Source organism: Arvicanthis niloticus, chromosome 6, assembly GCF_011762505.2.
Source record: "Arvicanthis niloticus isolate mArvNil1 chromosome 6, mArvNil1.pat.X, whole genome shotgun sequence".
NCBI classification, from domain to species: Eukaryota; Metazoa; Chordata; class Mammalia; order Rodentia; family Muridae; genus Arvicanthis; species Arvicanthis niloticus.
This window is the reverse complement of record NC_047663.1, coordinates 5167256-5189469: the sequence shown is the minus strand read 5'-3', so window position 1 is coordinate 5189469 and position 22214 is coordinate 5167256. Positions and strand designations below refer to the sequence as shown.

Here is a 22214-nt window from a genome sequence, read left to right as displayed (position 1 = left end):
TTCTAAGAAAGTCACCGTCTCCACCCCCTGGTCTTAGGAGACTTTCAAGGCTGTGTGTACAGACTCCATGGCCCAGGCCTCATGGCTGCCTGTGAGTGGATGGGATTCCAGTTCCTTGGCAGTTAAGACCTTTTCCTTTTGGCTTTTCAGGTTGACAGGGCACCTGTTGTCAGGCAGGGGATGTGGAGGGGATAAGTCTAAGTTCCTATAGGCCAGTCACCACCGTAAACACCGATGTCTTATCTACTCCTGATTGGGGGGCTGATGCTCCCAAACTCAGGCGCCCAGGATGACCTTCCAGTGATGCCTCTAGTCCTAGGTCCTCCCGACTTGCTCTTCCAAGCTGATTTCCAGTTCCTTGAAGGACAGCGTGAGTCATCCTGACAGCTCCCTCTCTGCCTCCTGTCTCACTTCCTCTCCCTCCTGCTTCTCTCTCTCATCTCTGTTTCTCCCTGAGGGGAGCCCTGCAGGTGGTCACAGAAGGCAGGAGAGCAAACCTCAGAGGTGAGATGAAGCTCAGGTGGTGCTCCCAACCCTCCTCCCTCTCTTCTCTTCTTTCTCTTTTCTTTTCCCTTCCCTTTCTTTCTTCTCCCTCTCTCCCTTTTTCTCCCTCCACCCTCCCTCCCTCCTTCCCTCTCTTTCTGCATGGTCTCATGTAGCCCAAACCACTACTTAGCTGAGGATGACCTCGAACTCTTGGCTATCCTGCCTCTATCATAATATAATATATAATATTATATTATATTATATTATATTATATTATATTATAATATAATATAATATATATATATAATATAATGCTGGGATTATAGGGTTCTACCACTTGGTTTATGGAGTGCTGGAGTTTGAACCCAGGGAGGCAGGCATGCTAGGTGAGTAGTGTACCAGGTGAGCTCCATGCCCAGCCTGATTTATTCATTTGCTGTGCTGGGGGTGGAGCCTAGAGTCTCAAACCCACTCAGCAAATGCCACAGTACCCCTACCCTCCTCTGTCTTTAGAGTCTCATAGTCCAGGCTAGCCTTAAACTCACTATATATAGCTGAAGCTGGCCTTGAGATTTTATCCTCCTGCCTCTTGGTTCCTGAGAGCTAGAATTGTAGGCCTGTGCTAATGTATGTAGCATTTGTCTCTTTAAAAAGGCCCAAAATGGCCAAAGGCAGATTGAGCAGCACGCTAGGTACTAAGATCCTCCACTCTGGGAATGTTCTAGAGTGGAGTGGATGGGTGTCTTAGTTACGGTTTCCTTGCTGGGAAGAGATAGCATGACCATGGCAACTCTTATAAAAGACAACATTTAACATTTATACTAACAACATTTATAGAGGACAAGCCCCATAGAGATGAGGCTGGCTCACGGGTTCAGAGGTTCAGTCCATTATCATTATGGTGGGGAGCATGGCAGCGTTCAGGCAGGCATGGAGCTGGAGGAGCTGAGAGTTCTACCTCTTGTTCAGAAGGCAGCTAGGAGAAGACAGACTCTTCCACACTGGGCGGAGCTTCCAAGCAACTTCCTCCAACAAGGCCACACCTCCTAACAGTACCACTCCCTATGGGCCACCCATATTCAAACCACCAAAATGGCCATTCTGGGACAGGTGGGGAGGTGGGTTGCAGCAGACCTATGGAGAACAGATAAACCTTGCAGACCCTCGGGGGTGCAGAAGAATGTCTGTTCTCTGCCCTTCCCAGGCTGGTACCTGTTCCCAGTTGAGTCATTTCTCTGTCTGCCTCCCACCTTGGGGCTGGCAGGGGTATTGTTAGCGTCCCACCATGGCCATAGGTGGGGATGGGAGGTACTTTCTGGGGATTTATCACTGGGATAACTGTGGTGACTTTAAAAATAAATGCTTTCTTCTTACTCTGAACCATGCTGACGTGGAAGTAGGGCACGCCGGTGACTCAGCCCTGGTCCCTACACAGCAGCTGTGGCAAACTGCCTCCAGCCTCAGACCCCATAGAGCAAGGGTACTTGCTTTAGAGAGGGTGATGGGGACACCGGAGTGCCGCAGGCCCCTGGGAACAGCCTGTCCTTCTCTGATGGAGATGGGGCCCAGCCAAGAGTCCTGGCAGTGCAGGGTGAGACGCCTTCAGCTGGCACAGCCTGAGGGGCAAGCTTAATTGCTTACTGTCCTGAGACTAAGGGCCAGTCTAGACACATTTAAGGTCCAGTCTAGACACGCTTGCTAGGTCCCTTATGTACCTTTGTGGATCCCATTCCTTGGTCCCCCTCCCCTATCTCTGCATCTCCAACTTCAGGTGGGGGGCTAGGATGCCAGGGGTATTAGTTCATTCCAAAGCTGACGTAGAAACGTGTGGTTGTTGGGCTGAAGAGAGGAGGTGACCATGAAGATACATGAACCATGTGTGTCTCTCTGCCATGTGGGTTATAACTCACTAGGCTAGCTCTGGTATCCTGAGCAGCTGAATTCACCACTGATACTCACTGGGCAAGGTTTCAGACAAGCCCATGCTCAGAGCCCAGGTGCCAGGACTCAGCCAGTGAGGGAGCCACTTGAAAGTCCCTTCTACTCTTGCTCCCAGGGTTCTATGGGTTTCCTGTCTTTTTTACTTGAAACTTTTCCAGCTAAGATAGGCATAGTAGCACAGGCTTGTAATCCCAGGACAAGGACAAAGTTAGCAAGAAGATCAAGATTTCAAGCCTAGCTTGGGCTTCTCTGTCTCAAAAACCAAACTCCCTCAGATATGCAAGGGAAACTGGAAATAAGCCAGCCAGGCAGTGTTGAAGTGTTTGGTCCTAGAGACGGGGTTGTGGGGGTTCTGTAAGCTGTGTACTGTAGGACTAGTGGTGGGCCTGCCCTCGGGCACAAGGGGTGTGGGTGCCTTTGGAGCCCAGAGCAGAGCATTTGCTGGGCTCTGAGGCCGGGAGCCTCTGCGATGACTCAGGAGCCCACATTTAGAAGACTTACAAGTGGAATGAGGAGTTTGCTTAAGAAGCCCCGACTGGGAGATGCTTGCCCGAGTGCTGTGGTCAGGCCCTGCTGTAAACGTTTAGCATGAAGCAGGCCCAGCTGGGGACTGGGAAATTAAGGAAGATTAGTCATGTGAATCTGTGAAGGGAAGCCTTATGTCTTGGGCAGATGGTGGGATGGGCTTTGTGGCCCTGTTCACATTTGTCAGCTGTGCCCACCAGGAGGCTGCCCCCCGGGGGACGTTTCAGAGCTGGCTGGCCTGCAGGAGACTTGGTAGTCCAAACTCGGGAAAGGCCATGACATAAAGGCCTGGAGTGGCTCAGGTGGAAACAGGGCTCTGCCTGTGTTTCCGGATTGTTTTAAACTGGGGTGGCTCAGTGTGGTGGGAGAGCCTCCCGCATCTGTTTGGATCAGTCCCTCCATCTGGAGTTCACATGACACTGCCATCCAGTAAAGGAAATTGTGCCCTGTCATTTGCTGGGCTGAACTCGGGCTAGATAGCCCCTGTGTATATCTGGAGGTGAGGTAGCAACTGCGTCTAAGGTTTCAGGGGGGCTGCGGGTGGCCATTCTGTTGTCAGAGACTGAAATTACAAACACCACAGGGAAGAGATGCGGGGATGTCCGGGTGGAGGAGATAGCTGGTACAAACGTCCTGGGGCAGGAAACACCATGAGGAACAGAGAAGAGGCCAGTGAACTTAGTGGGTGGATGAGGCCCGAGCAGCTGGAAGAGGCAGTGAGGGGTTTGTTCAGTGTGAATGAGGCCCGGGGGCATCTGACCTAAGCCTGGAAACCTGGGGTGTGTGGAGGAAAGTGGGTGGTCAGTCAGGAGCCCGGGGTGGGGTTGGGGGTGGGAGAGCATTGGAGAGGGAGGAGACAACTCAGTAAGAGGATGGGTGTTTGTGGGGAATGTGGAGAAGCCACTATTTAATTCTATATGACATAATGTAAAATTAGATACTTATATATGAACTAGAGGAACTTGTTAAATTAGGATCAATTACAGGAGCTGGGGAGGTGGCTTAGTGGTTACAAATGATCACTACTCTTGCAGAGGACCTGGGTCCAGTTTCCAGGCCCCACACAGCTTCTCACAAGCATCCATGACCCCAGTTCCAGGGGATCTAATGCCTTCCTCTGACCTCCGTGGGTTCCTGCATGCTCACAGTATACAGACATGCAATGCAGGCAAACACTCTGTTACAGAAAACAAGTTTAAAAAGAATGAAGTATGAGTTATGATTTTAAAATACAATGTAGACTTATCACATGATACTTCAGAGTCTACCCCTGGAAGACCCGAGGGCAGGAGCGCGAACACGCATATGTCTCCATGTTCACTGGAGCGTGGATATTATTAGATAACTTGTTAAATTAGGAATTTCCAGGCCAACTTGTGCTGCACAATGAGACCCTGTCTAAAAACCAGATTATGTATAGCCACATGGTTCAACCAGCTAGTAAAGAGGCTTGCTGCCACGCCTGATGACCTGGGTTCCATCCCCACATCTACATGGTAGCAGGAGAGAGCTGACTCCTACCTCATGTGCATGCACATACACACAAAATTGATGAATATAATTTAAAATAAATGATTTACTTAATGTAAGCAAGACTCCTTTAAAAAATTAACTCATTTAGTTTCAAGTACATTGGTGTGACAGAGCTGGAGTCACAGACAGTTATGAGCTACCCTGTAGGTGCTGGGGACTGAACCCAGGTCCTCTGGACAGCAGCCAGTACACTTAACCCCTGAGCCATCTCTCCAGCCCCAAGTAGGAGTCCTTTTAACCCCTGCTCTATCCCTGAGCTGAGTCCCAGTCTATTGTTTGCACCTGTGTGGGAGAAGCAGCTTGACAGTGGATGATGTCACACCGTGAGCTTGGAACTGGCCAAGACAGAAGTTCTTGTCTTGTAGGCAAAGGGGTCAGTTCCTACAAATGCTATTTTTTAACCCTTAGATTGCTGTTGTTAAATAGCATCCAGCTAGATACTAGAGAAGGCTGCTTAGCCTGGTCCCCAGATAGTTCAGGGTACACTGGCCAGCCATTTTAATGTTGAGGATGAAGGGAAGGGAATTCAAAAGGATTATACTATACTATATACTATAGATATACACATATATTTGTAGATATTTTTGGCTTGAGCTTCTAGGGAGGCCACAGTGGCTCCATTTTGCCGAGATGGTGACTTCTACAGCTTAGGGACTGGGGAAGATTCTACAGGCTACTTGCACTATACCTTGTATACAGTGTATATATGTACTATATACAGTGTCTATATAGTATATACAGTGTATATGCAGTGTATGGAATGTATATACAATGTATACAGTATATATACAGTATACATATAGTATATATGGCATATACTTTATATACAATATATAGGTGTATATATAGTATATATGGCATATATAGTATAGATGCTGTATACAATGTATAGTAGTGTATACAGTGTAATATACATGGAATGTATTTACAATGTATACAGTATACATGAAGTATACCTATAGTATATGTATGTATATGGTATATATACAATTTATACAGTATATATGAAGTAGTATACCTATAAGTATATATATATATATATATGTATATGGCACCTATACAATGTATATAGTATATATGTATTATACCTATAGTATATGTGTGTGGTATATACACTATATATTATATAGGTGTGTATCTATATAGTATATATACATATATATGGTGTATACAAGGTATATATAGTGTATACAGGCCCACACAGAGTTGAGCCAATTGGTTTCTACCCTTGACCAGACTATGGGGTGACCAGTCCTGTCACTCACTGACTGGAGCATCCTGTCCAAAGTTGCTGGGCAATAGTGCTGGGCAGGGAGCCACAGCCTCCCTGAGGAGGCCACCCCCACTGCTGAGTCGCTTCCTGCTGAGGCTGTACCTGGGCTCAGGGGTCAGGGATCCTGATGTGCAAGCCAAGCGGCTGTTTCCGCAAGCCCTTCCTGCACCCTCTTTCCCAGGCTTTTTATGCCCCATTCCCCAGGGCTGAACCTACGGGCTTCCTCTTCTAGCCCGTTTCTTCCCATGTTCAAAAGGAAAAAAAAGGAAAAACGAAAAAAAAAAAAAAACAAAAGAAAAAAAAAAAAGAAAGAAATTTCTGAAGGTATTTCTGGCTCTACGAGTTGACTAGACTCATGTCCTTAGCCCCTCCCCCATGACAGTGAGCTGCCCGACCAGTCCAGTTCACCGGTTCACCACGGTCACCAGGTCACCAGGTGGCTTCTTAGACAGCTTTGTCCTAAGACTCTGACTTGATGGATCAGGTGTGAGCTTAGGTCTGGCTATACTGTCATACACTGGCTGGCTTCACACCACAATAAAAGTGTTCTATGCCACATATGTTACGGTGTCTGCCATATGGTTCCAGAGAGGAGACCCTGCCCCTGGAGACTCTAGGTTGAATTTTGGCCTCCGGCTGCCACTCTTCAGTGGCTGCTTCTGACTTCAGATGGCTTCTGTCTTTGACTTCTTCTCTATCTTTTATCTGGTCTTTGAGTCCAGGACACACGCTGATCCCAGGTAACCTCATCTGCCCACCTGTAGCACAGACCCTTAGGCTAGGTCTGGTCCCGTTGTGAGCATCCAGTAATCATGTTATCTCTTTAGGGTAGACGGGAGCTGTAGCACACCCACAAGCAGGCAGGCCTGTTGGTGAGTTTCACTTTGAGTGAGCATAGCATCCTCCCTTTAAAGCCTGGATCACAGAGCTCTGAGCCTTACATTCCTTTCTTAAGCTAAGTTCAAGGCCATAGCCCAAGACTATAGAGAGGGAATTGGGTGGCCACCCAACCTTATGACAGTCCCAGAATGCCACAGCCAAGCATGTGATCTGGGACAGCTGGGATGATGAGAGGACTGAGGGTCTGAGGGTAGGTGGAATTGGTTCAAAGCCAAGTGGCAGTTGGGTTATCTTGGAGTTTGCAAAAGGTAATTATGGCGAGAAGGGAGGTGCCCTGCTTTTTCCCATTGTCCTCGTGGGACAGAAAGAAAAGAGACACAAGGGTGAACTTCCTATTGGGAGGATAGCCAAACCTGCCTTGGCTTTCCTGATGGAGGAGCCCGGGCATTTTGCAGGTTCCCAGGCTGGTACCTCGGGCAGAGTGGTTACAGTGTGGAAGAGGACCAGAGGGCTGGGTTGGTAACTGAGTTCCGGAGCCAGTCACTCTGGACAGGGGTGTTCTGGCTGTGAAGTCAGCACCCACTTCTATTGTCTCATGGAGTCCCCCGGGGGTGGGGGAGCCCCTGAAGCCTGCACCCTGGCTGGGCTACCCACTGGAGCATTGTGGTGTGCTTGGCTCCTCTGCCTGGATACAGGCGGAGCAACAATGAGCTGTGTCTCAGCTAATCTGCACTTGCCCTGGGGAGAACAATCGCTCGGGTGTGTCTCTGTGTACCAGGTGCTTTTTATAAAAAACACCAGTGAACAACACCCACTCAGGTTGGATGATGTCCCAGGGACCCGGCATCTTCCCAGGGCTTTGTGGTAAGAGCCTCAGCTTCTTAGACTGGATCCCGAAATCCCCTAAATGTGGGACAGGCAGGTGACCTGGTGATGGTCAGACTGCCAGGCAGGCTGAGACCCAGACAGAAGCCATCCAGGGTGCCCACTGCTCCTGGAAGTATGGCTTCCAGAAGGATGGGGGCGTGGGTGCATCTGAAATGGCTATGGTTTTGCAGTTCTCATGTCCAAAAGCTCACTTGGTTGAAAATAGTTTTTAAACCATCTGAGGCATGAGGGAGGGAGGGAGGGGCACATTTTCTGAAATAGGAAGGACTCTATTCCAGCAGCTTAAAAAAAAATCCTCACCAAACCTAGCCTAGGCTTCTCTCCTCTGCAGCCTCACCGGCCTCTGCAGGTCTCAGCATGGGTTCCTCCCTCAATTACCACACGGAGAATGGTGGAGTAGGGAGAGAACAGACCCAGACCCAGGACAGCTCAGGGACTCACCACTGAGGACCAGGGGATGAGTTACTCACCTACTCTGCAGGGACCTGTCTCCAGCTATAAATCCATGCAGCCCTCATTGAACAGAGGTCCTGGGTCTAAGGTAGTGCCCAGCGGGCAGGAGACTTGTTGGCTCATCCAGGAAGTGGTGAACCGCGCCCCCCCCCCCCCCCCCATCCCTGGGGACCCTTCCTGGTAACTAGCGTTTGTTGTTGTTTCTGTATAGCCAGTGATTTTATCTGCTTGCCCAGGGGATGTCTGAAGTGTGAAGGCTACGTGAACAGAAAGGCCAGGCTGTGGGTACCCACTGATGTGGAAGGGGCCCAGGAGCAGCCTTCTTCCTTCCTTCTGATGTTAGGAACTGTGGTTTCTCTCTTCTGGAGGGAAGGTCGTGGTCCACTCTCTGTACGCAGGAAGCCCATACAGTGGAAGGGGGAGGGGCACTGGGACGATTCTTCTGAAGGGCCGCCTCTCCCTCCCTATCCCTTCCGTAGCACCTACTCAAAGGATGCAGCAGCGACCCCCGGGGGTGCAGGGGGGTAGCAGTCCTCGACGTGTGGATGTAGGGAACTCCTGGGACCCTCATCTCTGTAGTCAACCGTCTAATGTCCTGCGGACCCACACTAGCTTAACGCTGCAGCTTAACCCTTGCAGGCCCCGAGCTCGTACGTGAAGGAGGCGCTCACGAACTTTGGCTGCGTAAATAAAACCTCCGGCAGCAAGAGCGCTGCGCCCAGGGAAGGGGAGGAATCTTGTCCCCCTCGGCGCCCGCCCGCTGCTGTGGCCCGGCCTCCACATCCTCTACATCCGCCCACATCTGGCCGCGGAGGGGCGTGAGGGGGAGGGGCCGAGGCCGTGTCTGTCGCGGTCCCCTGGGCACCCGCCAGGAAGGGAGAAGGGGGGCTAGCCCAGGTCGTGTGCCTGGGACTCTGCAGTCCCTGTAGAAGAAGCAGCTCTGGTTCCAACCCCTCCAGGCCCAGTTTTGACAGGCGGGCGCAACAGCCAGTGCGGAGTCGCGGAGGCCGGCTGGGGTGCGGGAACCTGATCCAGCCGGGAGGCGGGGGCGGGGCGGGGGCCCGGGTGCTTGGGGAGGGGCCGGCGCCCGCCTTCCTCCCCCATTCATTCAGCGGACCGTGGGGGCCGAGGGGCTCGGGCGGCCAGCTCGGCACCGGGAGCGGGAGCGCGCAGGGCCCGGTTTCCGCGGGACTCCCTGCGCACCAGCCACCATGTCCGACCCGGCGGTCAACGCACAGCTGGACGGGATCATTTCAGACTTTGAAGGTGGGTGCCCGACCCAGCGGTTGCTTGGCGAGCTGGGCAGGAGCTTCCAGGCGGGCCTGAGACGGGACGGGTTGAGCACAGGAGAGGAAAGATCCCGGATTGCTTACCCTGGGGCTCTGCGCCACAGACCCCGCGTTACCTACTTGGAGAGCCCCATTAAGGGGTCCTGTGGATGATAGACCCTATAGTTGGGGACCACGCGCCCCCTGGGGATCCCAGGTTCACGCTGCCTCTGGGGTGTTCGTCTTTTTTATTGTTGTTTGTGTTTGCCCTGCGACTGTCGTCTCCTCGAGGGCGAGCTTGACTTCTTGGGAACAACCTCAGGGAGCGCAATTCCACCCTGGAAACCAGTGGGTTTTCTTCTTTTGGTGCACGCTCTCAGCTCTCACCAGCGTGGAAGTTAGTTCCCCTCATCGGATCCAGTGGGAGGCCGAATCCTCTGGGTGGACCTCCTCCCCTCCCCCACGCCAGCTCCGGGGTTGGGGCTGAGCCCAGTCCCGGTGCTGGCAAGGGCTGCCAAGTTGATCGGCCAGTAGGCCCCAAGCATCGGAGGGGATCCCAGCCCGGCGAGTCTCAGGGTCCAGGGTGGGATGTCCAGTACCCCCATCCAGGCCTGGGACATCTTTATCCATCAGAGAGAGAAGAGCCTTTTGGGAGAGAGGGGGCCTGTGCGCTCACGCAAGGACAGCACTTTTGCCTCTTGTCCTGAGTTTACAAAGTGCAGAGATACTGGGGGGCCGTTTCCTCCAAGGGTGGGCCTGCCATCTCCGCCCTGGGCTTGCATGCGCGGGCTTTCCAGAGGCCTCGTGACTGCCACTGCCGGTGCCGTGGCCCCTAGTCCTGCGTCCTCCTCCGGAGTAAATAAAGCCAGTGGAAAGGGAGGCTTACACAATGGTGTCCCGCGCGCGTCTGGGGCTGGGTTTCCGAGGGGCGGGCCTGACTCTGCCGGGCCCGGAGCCCCCGCCCCTCTGAGGGGCTCTCAGGCAGCCTTAGGCAGAGCCCTCTGGTGGGCTGTGAGCGAGGGAGGAAGGGCCCCACAGAGTTAAAGTCGGCCAGGTTTCAGGCCAGACCTAGTCCTACAAGTGACCAGTTGGGGGTGCTCCAGGCCCCATGACGGGAACCAGGGGGTTTGCCCTGAGCCCACCTGAGGTCAGCTTAATCTCTGAGTTAGGTAACTAGCTGTGAGGCAGTGTGTGTGTGTGCAAAGCCATGGGTGGGGTGGGGGTCGGGGGGGGGGGCGGCAGGCGGCTGCTGATGCGTTGTGTGTTGGCAGGTACATACAGGCTGTGAGGAACCTGGAATATCATTCCAACTTGGTTACCTCAGTGGTGGGAACAACTTTTAGATTCTAGCACTTTCCATCTGTGCTGATACAAACCAGAGTGCTGCAGCTTGGGAGAGCTTGTGCCCCCAACCACCTGGACCTCTTGGAGTCCATGTCTATTTTGGGGTCCCCTAGGCCTATTTTGTGCTGTTGTGCCTTCTGCATGCCCTAGTGACTGTCCCAGCTCCTTGGGTTGCCCCTCTGTGCATCTCTCCTTTGCCCTGGGGCCTTTCATTCTCCTGGAAGTAAAATCTGAATGTCAGGGAATCTGTTCTCTTCTCTGCAAGGTTTGAGCAGGATGGGGGTGGAGGGCTGGGGAGTGGGGAGCGGGGTACTCCCTTTTCCGGGTCCTGGTCTCTATGTTTGCTTTCTGCACCAGACCTAAGGGACATTCAGGTGTCTGCTTTCATCCCCTGAGGAGTTGGGGATGGGGTTTCTGCAGAATGCTGCAGAGGTCTTGCTGGGGAGGGAGAAGTTTAAGGGTTGTAAGGGTGTCAGCAGCTGGTCCCCTTTGCACTGTGAAGGCCAGCTGCCCCATCTCTTTGGTTTCTCTGTGTAACTCCTTAGTCACTGTGTCGTGCCCTCACTGGGCTGCCTCCCAAGCCAGTTTCTTGACCCTCAAATTTAGTCCAAAACAATGGCCTCATTGAAAGCATCTTGGTAAGGCTGGCAGTCTTAAGGAAGCCGGGCCTCCTGAGCATGCAGCCCTCCTTCGTGCCAGTCTTCCTACTGTGAAAAGTTCAGCTGGGGAATGGTGTCAGGGCTTTGAGTCCCCAGCAATTACTAGCCAGGGCTATCACTAGTGAAAGTGTGTATGTACACACACACACACACACACACACACACACACACTTATGCAAGAGAAGCTTTGTGCATTGGATGCATGACCCGAAAAGTGACGTCCTAAGCGTCCTAGGAATACGGAGTTGAGTTGGTGTGCAGAGAGGGTGTGCGTGTGGAAGCTGGACGGCTGGATGGATAGAGAGATGTGGAGAGAATATGACCCAGCCCAGCATGGTGAGAGAAGCTGGTGGTCTGAATCCAGGTGGGAAAAGTCACAAGAGACTGGCAGGGAGAAGTTGGGAGTGGAGAGACAAGACCTTGAGGGAAAGCAGAAATCGAATTGTGACGGAGAAAGAAGAGAGTCCTCTGACCAGGCTGCAACCACAGGCAGCGGGAGATTTCAGGGTGAGACTGCTAGGAAGTTGGGCTGTGAAGGGGCCAGTTTACAGTGAGTGCTCAGAGGGGGTCCAGCCACAGAAGGTCAGGTGTTCCCTGACGCTAGCTGTGGCCAGGCTCAGCTGGAGAAGCAGCCAATCTTTGCTCAGGCTTCCTTCAGGGTGTAATGGGGCTCTGCCAGGCAGTTGGAAGAGGGAGAAAAGAGACAGGTTGGCTACAGCCACTGGGGCCCACAGCCCCTTTGTGAGGCCGGACAGACAGACTCCTGACATGGAGCACACATGCTCTGCTGAGAGGGACCTAAGTGCTCCTCCAGGGAGCTCTGGCTGGCACATGCTGGCTAGCTCTGAGCCATATGTATCTCTGGGGGTGTTTTTTGTTTTGTTTTGTTTGTTTTTTAATATAGCAAACAGCCTGCTTGCCTGCCCCCCAAGGAGGTTTGGAGTTAGCTGCTGTACTAGGCAGGAACAGCCTGCCCTACAGGGCAGAGGGAAGTGATTGATGATGGGTTAGGACTCCCAGGTCAGAGCCGTGTGCCTCTGGGGCTGGTGGATCCAGCCTGCAGTTGTGTGCACTGGAGTAGGTGTGTCAACTGGGCTCGGGTCTCAGTCTTGGTCACAACTGTCTTGGACACTCATTTCTCTTTCTCATTTTTTTCTGTCTGTTTTAGTCCAGCTGTCCCCACGTAACCCCACCCTGTACCCACCTCACCCCCTGTGAACCAGGGGGCACACTTATGATCATAAATGAAGGTCTTGATAAGATTCAGACTTGGTTTTCCATCCCTGGGGACTGAGGGGTGGCAGGACCCTGGAAGGACATGAACTTCTTGTGTCCTTAGTTTCCTTTCAAGGAATCTCCCCACCCCCATTCCCATTCCCTAGGGATGAAAAAGATCTCTTATAGTGCTAATTCAGATTTTAATCTTAATAATCTCTCACCTGCTGGTGATTTCCTACTTTCTCACTTCCCAACATCAAGGGTTTCGAGTGGACAGTAACACCCACTCCTCCCCCACGAGGCGACTCTGAGACTTTCCACTATCTGACTGGGTGTCTGGAGGAGTCACTCCTTTCTCTCTTTCCTTTCCTGGTCAGCAGAAGCGTGGGGCAGCTGAATGGTATGTTCTTCCTGAGTGGAGGCCAGATCTGTTATCGAAAACACAGTTACGAGCCGTGTCCTTCTGTAACAAAAGCTACTTTGAGTGCCAGCCGCTGGCCTGTTCTTCTCACCAGCGTTTGCTGTAATCGGTTTTGCACGCCCAGAACAATCCTGAGAGTCCTTGATGTTTGTTGAAACAGATCTGGCCCAGAAGCCCAGATTCTCCAATCCGAGTGGCAAGACTTTTCTCTGTTGTCCCCAAGGAGGCTCTTCTGTACTAAGCCCTGAACCTCCTCTGGTCCTTCTCCTCCTCAATAGAGAGGTGGCCAAGAAATCAGGGCTCATGTAGACACCTCTGAGACAAGGGGGTGGTGATGGCTGGACCCAGGTGCCATTTTGTTCCCTAGAGGAAAGGCCTGTTGCTTACATGTAGCTGTAGACCTGGCCTCTTAATTAATGCCTATGGGCCTTCTGTGTGATGAATCTCGAGATTTCCAGCAGACACTCCAGGCTCTTGGGAATCTCTGCCTTGCTGCTGAGAGGGATTCCAGGGCTCTAGGGCTTCCTGCAATGAAGAGGGGCTGGCCTTTTTATAGATTCCCAAAACTTTTGACACCCCCAGCTTGGGATACTAGGTGTGCCCATCAGTTGTCCCCATATAAGCAAGTTCACTAGACATTAAATGGGAATGGTAGGTGTGTAAGCACCCTATTGAAAATTACCTGGACCACATATGTAGCAAGAGGTGGGGCACACCCCCTTTGTGGGGGTATCAGTCTGGAATCCTTCCTGAGGCGTGCGACATTTCAGGAAGGGTTTGAAGGAAGCACTGTGGTGGAGAGGGCAGTGGGGGTGGGGTGGGGTAGAAGGTGGTAGGGGCAGGGTTTGTATTGAGAGAGGTTTTACAGGCAGTGATGGGTGGCAGCCTGGGCACCTGGCGGCTGGCTGACCTCACTCTATTGTCTGTGTGGCTCAGAGTGAGCTGAGGATCTCACCCCGAGCCTTCAGAGCTCGATGGGGTTGTGCCAGGTTTTGGGAGCCATTCTATGAGATACAGATAGTATCGCGCACCGGGCATAGAACTGGCGTCGTGGGGTTTGGAGGTTGCTGTTGGAATGGAGCGACGTTTTCACGAGACACGAAGATCCTCAGTGCTGGTAGGTCACACAGACCAGAACCCGTCTGATCCCACTGTGGGGACAAGATTGGTAAACAGGGTTGCCACTGATAATGGCAAGTGTTAGGGAATTGGTACCAAAAGAACCCTCCTGGGAATCTCTCAGGCCCAAACAGATACTCAGATGAAGCAGGGTCGGGAGGCCCCTCCTCCTCTCTGGCTATCTCCCATGGAGGTCTGGCATGTCTGTCTGCAGGGTTAAGTGTTGGCAGCTACAGGGCACGCACCTGGTGACTGGACTGTGAACCAGGCCTGAAGACCTGAAAAGCAGGAGGCCACGTTAGTGGAGATGCATAGTGGCCTCCAGCCTTCTTGTTCGGTTGGCATGGTGCAGACTCAGCTCTGAGCTGTGACTGTCCCATCCAGTAGGGCCCAGAAGGGCTGAGAAGCCCAAGCCCTATGTTACCAGCTTGCTAGGTCTGGGTACCTATCAGCTATGCACCCTCACCCACATCCATAAGGTCTGGGGGACTCTGAGCCTGGAGTGAGGATTATGGGGGACTTGGTTCCTGGAAAAAGAGATTGCCCAGGCTTGAATCTTGTCTCATTCTGGCTATGCTTAGAGTCACACTGACCTGTTTCTGAACCTAAAGCACCTCCCGCCACCCAGGACTGGCATTTCCAAGGGGAGATACAAACACATGCATTGTGTTCTTGGTGTAGAAGCCAGAGAGTTTCCCCCCTGGTGACTTGTGGCCTCTGCTTGCCCCTCCAGAGGGACAGGGCCTGATATCCTGCTACCAAGAGGACAGAGCTGGGATCTTCTTTCCTCTCTCCACCTCCCATTTCAGAAGCGGTCATGCTAGGGCCCTGACCCTAGTTCCTGTGACCACCCACTTTTATCTGTCAGGGAGGCTAGCCTGCTGCTTAGAGGGTCCGTGTTGACCCCTAAACCCAGGACAGAGTTGTACCTCCCTGCCAGACTGGCCTAGGCACTCTCTTCTGGGCTCAGGCCTCAGTGTTGCTTGTGGTCGGCTCCTTGTGCTGTGAGCAATGGCCAGAGGAAGGACACTAGGCATCCAGGACTTGGTGAGGTGCCGGTCTATCACTAGAAGTTTCCGGCAGTTTCATCTTTTTTAAAGGGTGTATAGGATAGTTGAGGTGAGCTCTCTGCCTGTATGGCTCAGCCTGGCTTCAAACTCACAGCAATCCTCCTGCTTCAGCCTCTTGAGAGTTGGGGTCACAGACAGAAAATTTATTCCCTAAAATGAATTGGGAAAAGAATTCATGTAGTTTCTCTTGACCAAGCCACTGGGGAAGTTTGGCTGAGCAGTGGCTCTCTTTCCAAAACCCTCTTGTTTTTTTTCCCAAATTTGGAGACTCACAGAATTCTCTGCAAACATAGTCTCAGATGTTCAAGGATTTGTCATCTTGTTGGCTAGATAGCCCCACCAGTTGGCTCTGGACACCCCCAGACACCCGGAGGGCATTTCTGGACTCTGGCTGTTTAATTTGGTCTGGACAGAACCCTGAGGCTCCGTTCAGTCGGGAACCAGCAGATGTTCTAGAAACTTCGAGTTTGTTGTCATGTTTTAAAAGTGCCACTAAGTCCCAAGAATTTCAGAAGCAGACAGAACGACCTTGCTTTCTCTAGGAAACATAAACATTTAGCACCGCCTGTGCCTTGGCTCCATGGGGAACATCTTGGGGGGTACAAAGGTAGGTAAGGGGTTCTAGTGTCTTTCTTCCTGCCCCTCCTCCTTTTCTTCATAAGAGGGAGAGAGGCAGGAAGGGAAGACTTAGTTAAAGATTTGTTTTTATTTTATGTGTACGGGTGTTTGCCTGCGTGTTTGTATTTGCATCATGTGCATGTCTGACGCTCAAGGAGGTCACAAGTGGGCATCAAATCTCCTGGAACTGGAGTTACAGACAGTTGTGAGCTGTCACGTGTGTGTTGGGCACCAAACCTGGGCCCTTTGCAAGAGCAGTCAGTGCTGTAACCACTGAGCCATCTCTCCAGCACCACTTGCTCTAACCACTGGGCCATCTCTCCAGCACCACTTGCTCTTTTCTCTGTCGCTGGTCCTGGAAATAACTCAGTCTCCCTCCCCAGACTCCCCTGGCTTCTTTGGCCTACAATCCAGGAACTAAAGGGTGGTGGTCCTGAGCGCACAACCTTATCCCCGTGCCCATATGGCCTACAGCTTCTCCTAAGTCTTCTCCTAAGTCTTGAGGTTTCGGTGAGACCTTGAGCATTGACCATCTGCTCCTTTGACTGCAAAAGGGGGGGGGGGGGTGTCCCTGCCCCACTTCTGTTCCTGATCATGGGTCTCTGAAGGCTCAGGCTGAGCTCGCATAAGGGGAGAATTGGGAATGGCTGTCCTTTGCAGCCTGGGTGGGTTCGGGCTTCCTTCCCTGTCCCTTTTCACAAATTTCTTGCCTCTGGGAAGCTGGGACTCCAGCACCCTATACAACCAACATCAGACTTTTAAACGAGTTCCTGGTTTCAGTGTGGGAGAGGAAGAGCTCACAGGTGTTTGCAGACAGGCCAGGACAAGGTCTGGGCACCTCCTTATGGGAGACTGAAGCTGAGGGAGCCCCTGAGGATGAGAGAAGTAGCCATTCTGGGTCCCAGGTGGCTCCCCTTTTACTTTTAGGAAGTTGACAGTAGTCATTGGTGGTTCCTGTCTCATCTTGTTTTGGTGGTGAGTGATCAGTTGTCAATCCTACCTTTATGGGAGTTCAGCCTAAGCCCCAGAGACCTTCCATCAGGAGAAAATGTGGAGCAATGGCCCCTCCCCCCATTTGCAGTGGCTCCAGACTATAGGAGCCAGCATCCTGGTGGATGCCACACTCAGGGCAGGGTCTTTCCCTCCCTGGGTTCAGGAAACAGGCTCTGATGGACGATGCTCCCCCATTCTCCATGTGGGTGGGCAGCTTCTCTGAGAAGGGAAGGCCAGGCCCCTGCCCTCTGTCCCCTAGAGACAGATACCATCAGCAGTATAAATGAACAAGTTTTCCTGGCTCCATTGTCCCCTGTCCACTGTCCCCTGTCTTGGGTCAGGGGCTGGATGGCTCTGAAGATTAACTGGGTTATGGGGTTTTTCCTTTATTGCAAAATGAAACTTCCAAGTTCCTGCTGCTTCTGCAGACTTGTGTATGCAGAGGTGTCTGGGACCACCACCAACATCAGGGCCTCCTGCAGCTGCTTTGCTCTGCTTGTGAGATCCAGGTTTGGTGCTTCCTCCCAACTAGGACACTCCCAGAGCTGAAGGGGAACTTGGGTGGGGGAGGGGCCCCAGTGCAAGCAGCTGAATGTGGGCAATGGTGAGTGTCAAGTCCTGCCCTCCCTCTGAAACCCCAGGAAAGGTCACCAGCTAGCTAGCTGGCTTCCTTCCTTCCCCTTTCTTTCATTCATTCTTTCTTAACTACAAAAGAAACCCCTGGCCACCAGGTGAATGCCAACTGACTGGCTCTTTTATTCCCATATCTTAGACCTGGTACAGTAGAGGGTGGAGGTCAAAGGCCAGGTTGTCCTGGTCAGAGAAATTGGGCTTTGGGACAGCTGGGTTTGAGGGACAGGACAGAAACACTTCTCTGATCTGAGGAACATGTCCTTGGACATCAGGTCAGCCTGGGGCTTGCAGCTCTCTCACTTACCTCTCTGCTGGCATTTAAATGAGGAAGCCAAACTCTTGCAAACAGCTGCGCTGGAGTCAGCTGTCAAAAGTGAGGCTGGTTGAGTGGGGGGCATGTGTGCTCGCATGTGGGTGTGTCTGTCTGTCTGTCTGTCTTTCCCACTTGTGCATTCTTTGTCTCCGACCCATGTCCCGGCCCTGCCAGCTGTTTCCCCGTGGTTCACAGGCTCGGCTTCTCATCCAGCTTAGCTTTCTGTCTGGGGTAGCAGGGTGAACCCCGCCGCTGAGCAGCAGGCAGAGGCAGGTGCTGCCTGGCAGACCCAGGTTATCCCAGCCAGGTGACTGGCTGTCACCCTGTGCTGCTGAGACCTGTTCCCTAGTCCCTGCCAGGCACCACTGTCATGGTGTCTGGTTTGCCTTTCTCATCTGCCTGGTTCCTGGGTATGATGGTAATCTCAGTCTGTTTGGCAGTAGTGACTAGCTGGAGTCCCCAGCCTAGGGTCTCATGTGGCAGCCTCAGCTTCAATCCAGTCTTGCATCTGTGAAATGGGGGCTCTGGTCTCCCGTCATGTTCTGTGGCAGGGGTGTTTGGAGCCTTTTTACAGAAGCCTCAGTTGGACATGAGGACAGAGCCCTCTCCACAGTGCTGGACAAGTCATCCTCCTCTCTGTGCTTCAGTTTCCCATCTGCCGTGAAATATTTCCCCAGCTCCACATTAGGCCTAGAGGGACCACACTGTCCTCTGTCTGGTGTTCCTTATTACAAGACAGAAAAATAAAGATCTGGAAAGGAGAGGGGCTGTGTGGGCTTTTCTTTTTCTTTTTCTTTTCCCTCTACCTTTAGTTCAAAAAATATTTCGAGCTTCTCTCTTGTTTCTTGTTTGAACTTAACACCGGTGTGGGACACACACACACACACACACACACACACACACACACACACACACGGAGGAGTCTGAGGATTGAGGGGTTGTGGGAAGTACACAGTCTACACAGACTTGAGAGAGTCCAGGACACTGGGCTTGCTTCTCCGTGCAGGCTCTTGCTCTCAGAGAGGACAATAGGTTCGCCAGGCTCTGGCTCTCTGGATGGTGACCGTCAGCTGGAGGAAGCTGGCACCAGCTTGGAGGATGGGTGTATGCCGTACTGTAAGGAGTTTCCTGCAGTAGGGACATGAAGCCAACTTCTTTCTCCCCATTCAGGCTCTGGCTGTGGGCCTTGGGCAGTTCTGGAGACCTTGTGAGTCACATGCTCCCTTTGTCCCTGGCAGTGCCCTGTAGGTATCGTAGTCCTGGGTGTCCTTCAGTGTGTGACAGCCTGGGGAGTTGTTGGGAACAGTGGCAGCTGAAGCTGGACGCTGTCCTTGGGTGACTGTTGGGAAGCAGGGGGTAGGGCTGGCTGCTGAGCTGGCAGCTCTGGGGATTTTCAGAGAGGGCTATTTCCACTGGGTTTGCATCTTATAGGATTACAGAAGGTAGGTGAGGAAGCTGAGGTTTGAACCCACAGAAGGTGGGGGACCCCAAATGCTGCCCCACAGAAAGCCCCTGGGGTGTCCAGGTCCTCCCTTCTCTGACTGGGGCTGATGGTCTATGTTTTATGTTCCAGAGGCTGCTCTGATGAACGGTTGGAGCTGCCTTTTAAGTGACCCATCTAGAATCAGATCAGAACTTAGAGAATTCAAGAAGCAGGACTCAGGAACATGGGCAGCCTTAGCTACCCTGCTACCTGGAGAAGCAGAAGTGTCAGTGAGATTTGGATATGCATGCCTGTCACGGCAGGATGGGAACGTGTTTGTCCAGATTCTGACAGAGGTTATCTGTCTTGTAGGATTGATTCTATTTCTCTCCTTTTTTTTTTTTTTTTGGCGCATTTTCTGCCCCGTGCTTAGATGGTGTTGATAGTCAGGAAAAAGCCCATAACTATTATTTTTAAAGTTAATTTTCAAAAAGAGAACTAACTTTACTCAAAGTTCTTTTTCCATTTGGAGGTCGAGGGCACAGAGGTCTGGGAAGGGAGGAGTGGGAAGCCAGAGTGCTGGAGCCAGGCCTGATTCTGCCAGGTCAGGGTAAGTGCAGCGTGGAGTGTTTCACCTTTGTCCAGCAGCGAGGGCTGCTGGGAGCCACCTCTGCAGGCCTTGTTTGTACCACAAGGAATGTGGTCAGAGTTGAAGTCTTCCATTTTGAGCTGGGAGGGTGTGTGGGGCTGGCCCTCCATTTCCATCCCTGCCGAGCCTGTGTTGGACTCTAGAGTTGCTGGACCAGGTTAGTTCAGGAGCAAGAAGTCACCTGAGCTGGTTGTAGATCTTTGTGTTCTGCTGGAAGGAAAAGGAAGGAGTCCTTCCTGTACAGGAACTAGGGCAGGGGGGCCACGTGCCTGGGCCGGGCTGGGATGGAGATGCTTTGGTCATTTCTTTATCAGTTCTTCCTCTCTCTCTCTCTCTCTCTCTCTCTCTCTCTCTCTCTCTCTCTCTCTCGATGCTTTGGTCATTTCTTTATCAGTTCTTCCTCTCTCTCTCTCTCTCTCTCTCACACACACACACACACACACACCCCCCACATACATACAGAGACACACAGACAGATAGACAGACACACATTACACACACAGATACACCACACATACATATACATATACCACACACACAAACATAGACAACACACACACTACATACAGAGACACCCAGATAAACACAGACACACACATACACATTTACTACACACAGACACACACCACACATATCTACACACAGACAGACATACACCACACATACCATACAGACATACAGAGACACACACAGATAGACAGGCAGACAGACAGACAGACAGACAGACAGACACATACCACACAGAGATAGATACATGCATACATACATACAGAGACACACAGATAGACAGATGGATGGACACACACACACACCAGCTTTGGGCAGTTCAGAGAGCTCCTTGATGACAGAGGAAGATAAATCTGAAACTTCAGTTCTTTTAGCTGAGAAAAGAATGGCCCAGCAGTCCTGTGGTCACACAGACAGTACACCCATCCTCTAGGCTTCCTTCCTGTCTCCACACCTCCCCAACACCCACTTCAGGAGGGCTTCAGGCTGGTGGGCCTGGTCCTTGCTGAGGCAGAGACGCCAAGGCAGTGTCTTGGGAGGAGGAGGAGGAGGCTTCTTCCTGCCTCACATCCCCAAGTCCCCAGCTGCCTGGTGCCTGAAGACAGGTCAGAGGTCAGGGGCTAAATTGCTGGGCTCTGGGCTGTGGACTGGAGGTCCTGGATCAGCCAGATTGTTCTCTGGCACCTTAGGTTTGTATTTACTATAAACAGCTCTTCAGTGTTTCTGTTACTAGTGTAAACGGATTTAGGGGCCCTCTGCTGATGTGCTTGAGGCTTGAGTGAGGTGCAGCAGGGAGAGATGCGTCAGGTGGGTGAGGGAAGAGCTTTGCTGCCTGCACAGAAGAGGGGAGATACTGTTAAGGAGCCAAGGAGAATGAGTTCCTCTCCCACCGGTATTAGGGGCATAGTGCCCGCCTGTGGGGAGAGGAGAGGAGAAGTCTTGTCTCATCTGAGGGACATTTCTTCTGAAACCTTTGGTGTCAGATGACAGAATACGCAGACACTCAGAGAACACTGACGAGGAAATACAGTTGGGAACCAGGACTGAGTGGGTGTTGAGGATGAGCAGACGAACAGAACAAATGTGTGAGACACAGAACAGGACAGATTGGTCGCAGGAGGCCTAGGAGAAGCTCAGCGCAGGGAATGCAGGCGCTTGGGTCTGCTGGGCCGGAAACAGCACTGGAGGCCAGAAGTGCAGCTTCAGGGATCTGTGAGGCAGGGTCCTCGCCACTCAGAGGGGGAGCCTGTCACAGGCATCTGTCCTCTTCTGGTCATGGTGGCCCTAGAAGGCCTGGTTACCCTTGCTGTATAGGCATGTCCTCTGCCTTTGCTTTAGTCTTCCTCCCTTCCTCCCTCCCTCTCTCCCTCTCTCCCTCTCTCCCTCTCTCCCTCTCTCCCTCTCTCCCTCCCTCCCTCTCTCCCTCCCTCCCTCCCTCCTTCCTTCTCTTCTTCCTTCCCTCCCTCCCTCCCTCCCTCCCTCTTTCCTTCCCCTGTGTATACACACATATATGTGTATGTACATGTCTGTGCTATGGCAGAGGAAATCCTGTGCTAGCTGGTTCTCTCTCTACCATGTAGGTCCAGGAGATAAAACTCAGGTCAAGCTTGTCAGCAAGCCCCTTTACCCACCCAGCCCTCTCACCAGCCCTTATTACTCTTTTCTGTCTGCCTGCTCTAAACCCAGGATCTTGACATCTCTAAAGGGATGTGCAAAAGCCTTCATGGGTACCTAGGATTCTGGTCCTTTCTTTGGGGATATAATGAGTTCACAGCATAGCCGACTGTGGTGGTGAGGGTGGCGGTGGTGGCAGCAGTCGTGGCCATGGCGGCAGTGGTAGTTCTAGGCTCAGGCTGAGCAGTGGGCATCAAGAAACCAGATATCCCTCGTTGTATGCCTTGAGTGACTGCTGGCTTCCATGTCTGTTTGATGAGCATGGCACAGTTCTTGTTTCTTAGCTGTTTGACGGGCTGTACTTTGGAAGAAGCAAAAGGACCAACAAGGCTCTGTCCCCTCTGTCCCTGTTTCCTGTATCACTGA

General features: G+C 52.2%; 1 protein-coding gene across 5 annotated transcripts in view; it reads left to right on the top strand.

Annotated features, from left to right (window-relative positions):
- The window catches only part of Septin9 (septin 9), a 167755-nt gene that overhangs the window by 61472 nt on the left and 84069 nt on the right, over positions 1-22214 (top strand). The window contains exon 1 of one of the 5 annotated variants that reach the window (XM_076935409.1): positions 7411-7462. The exons of 2 other annotated variants lie outside the window; for them this stretch is intronic. In XM_076935409.1, the coding sequence (XP_076791524.1) occupies positions 7423-7462 (40 nt within the window). In that variant the 5' untranslated portion in view covers positions 7411-7422. Of the gene's footprint in view, positions 1-7410; positions 7463-9041; positions 9206-19687; positions 19825-22214 lie in introns of those variants that run through there. 2 more of the 5 variants (XM_076935408.1, XM_076935406.1) reach the window with 2 other exon arrangements.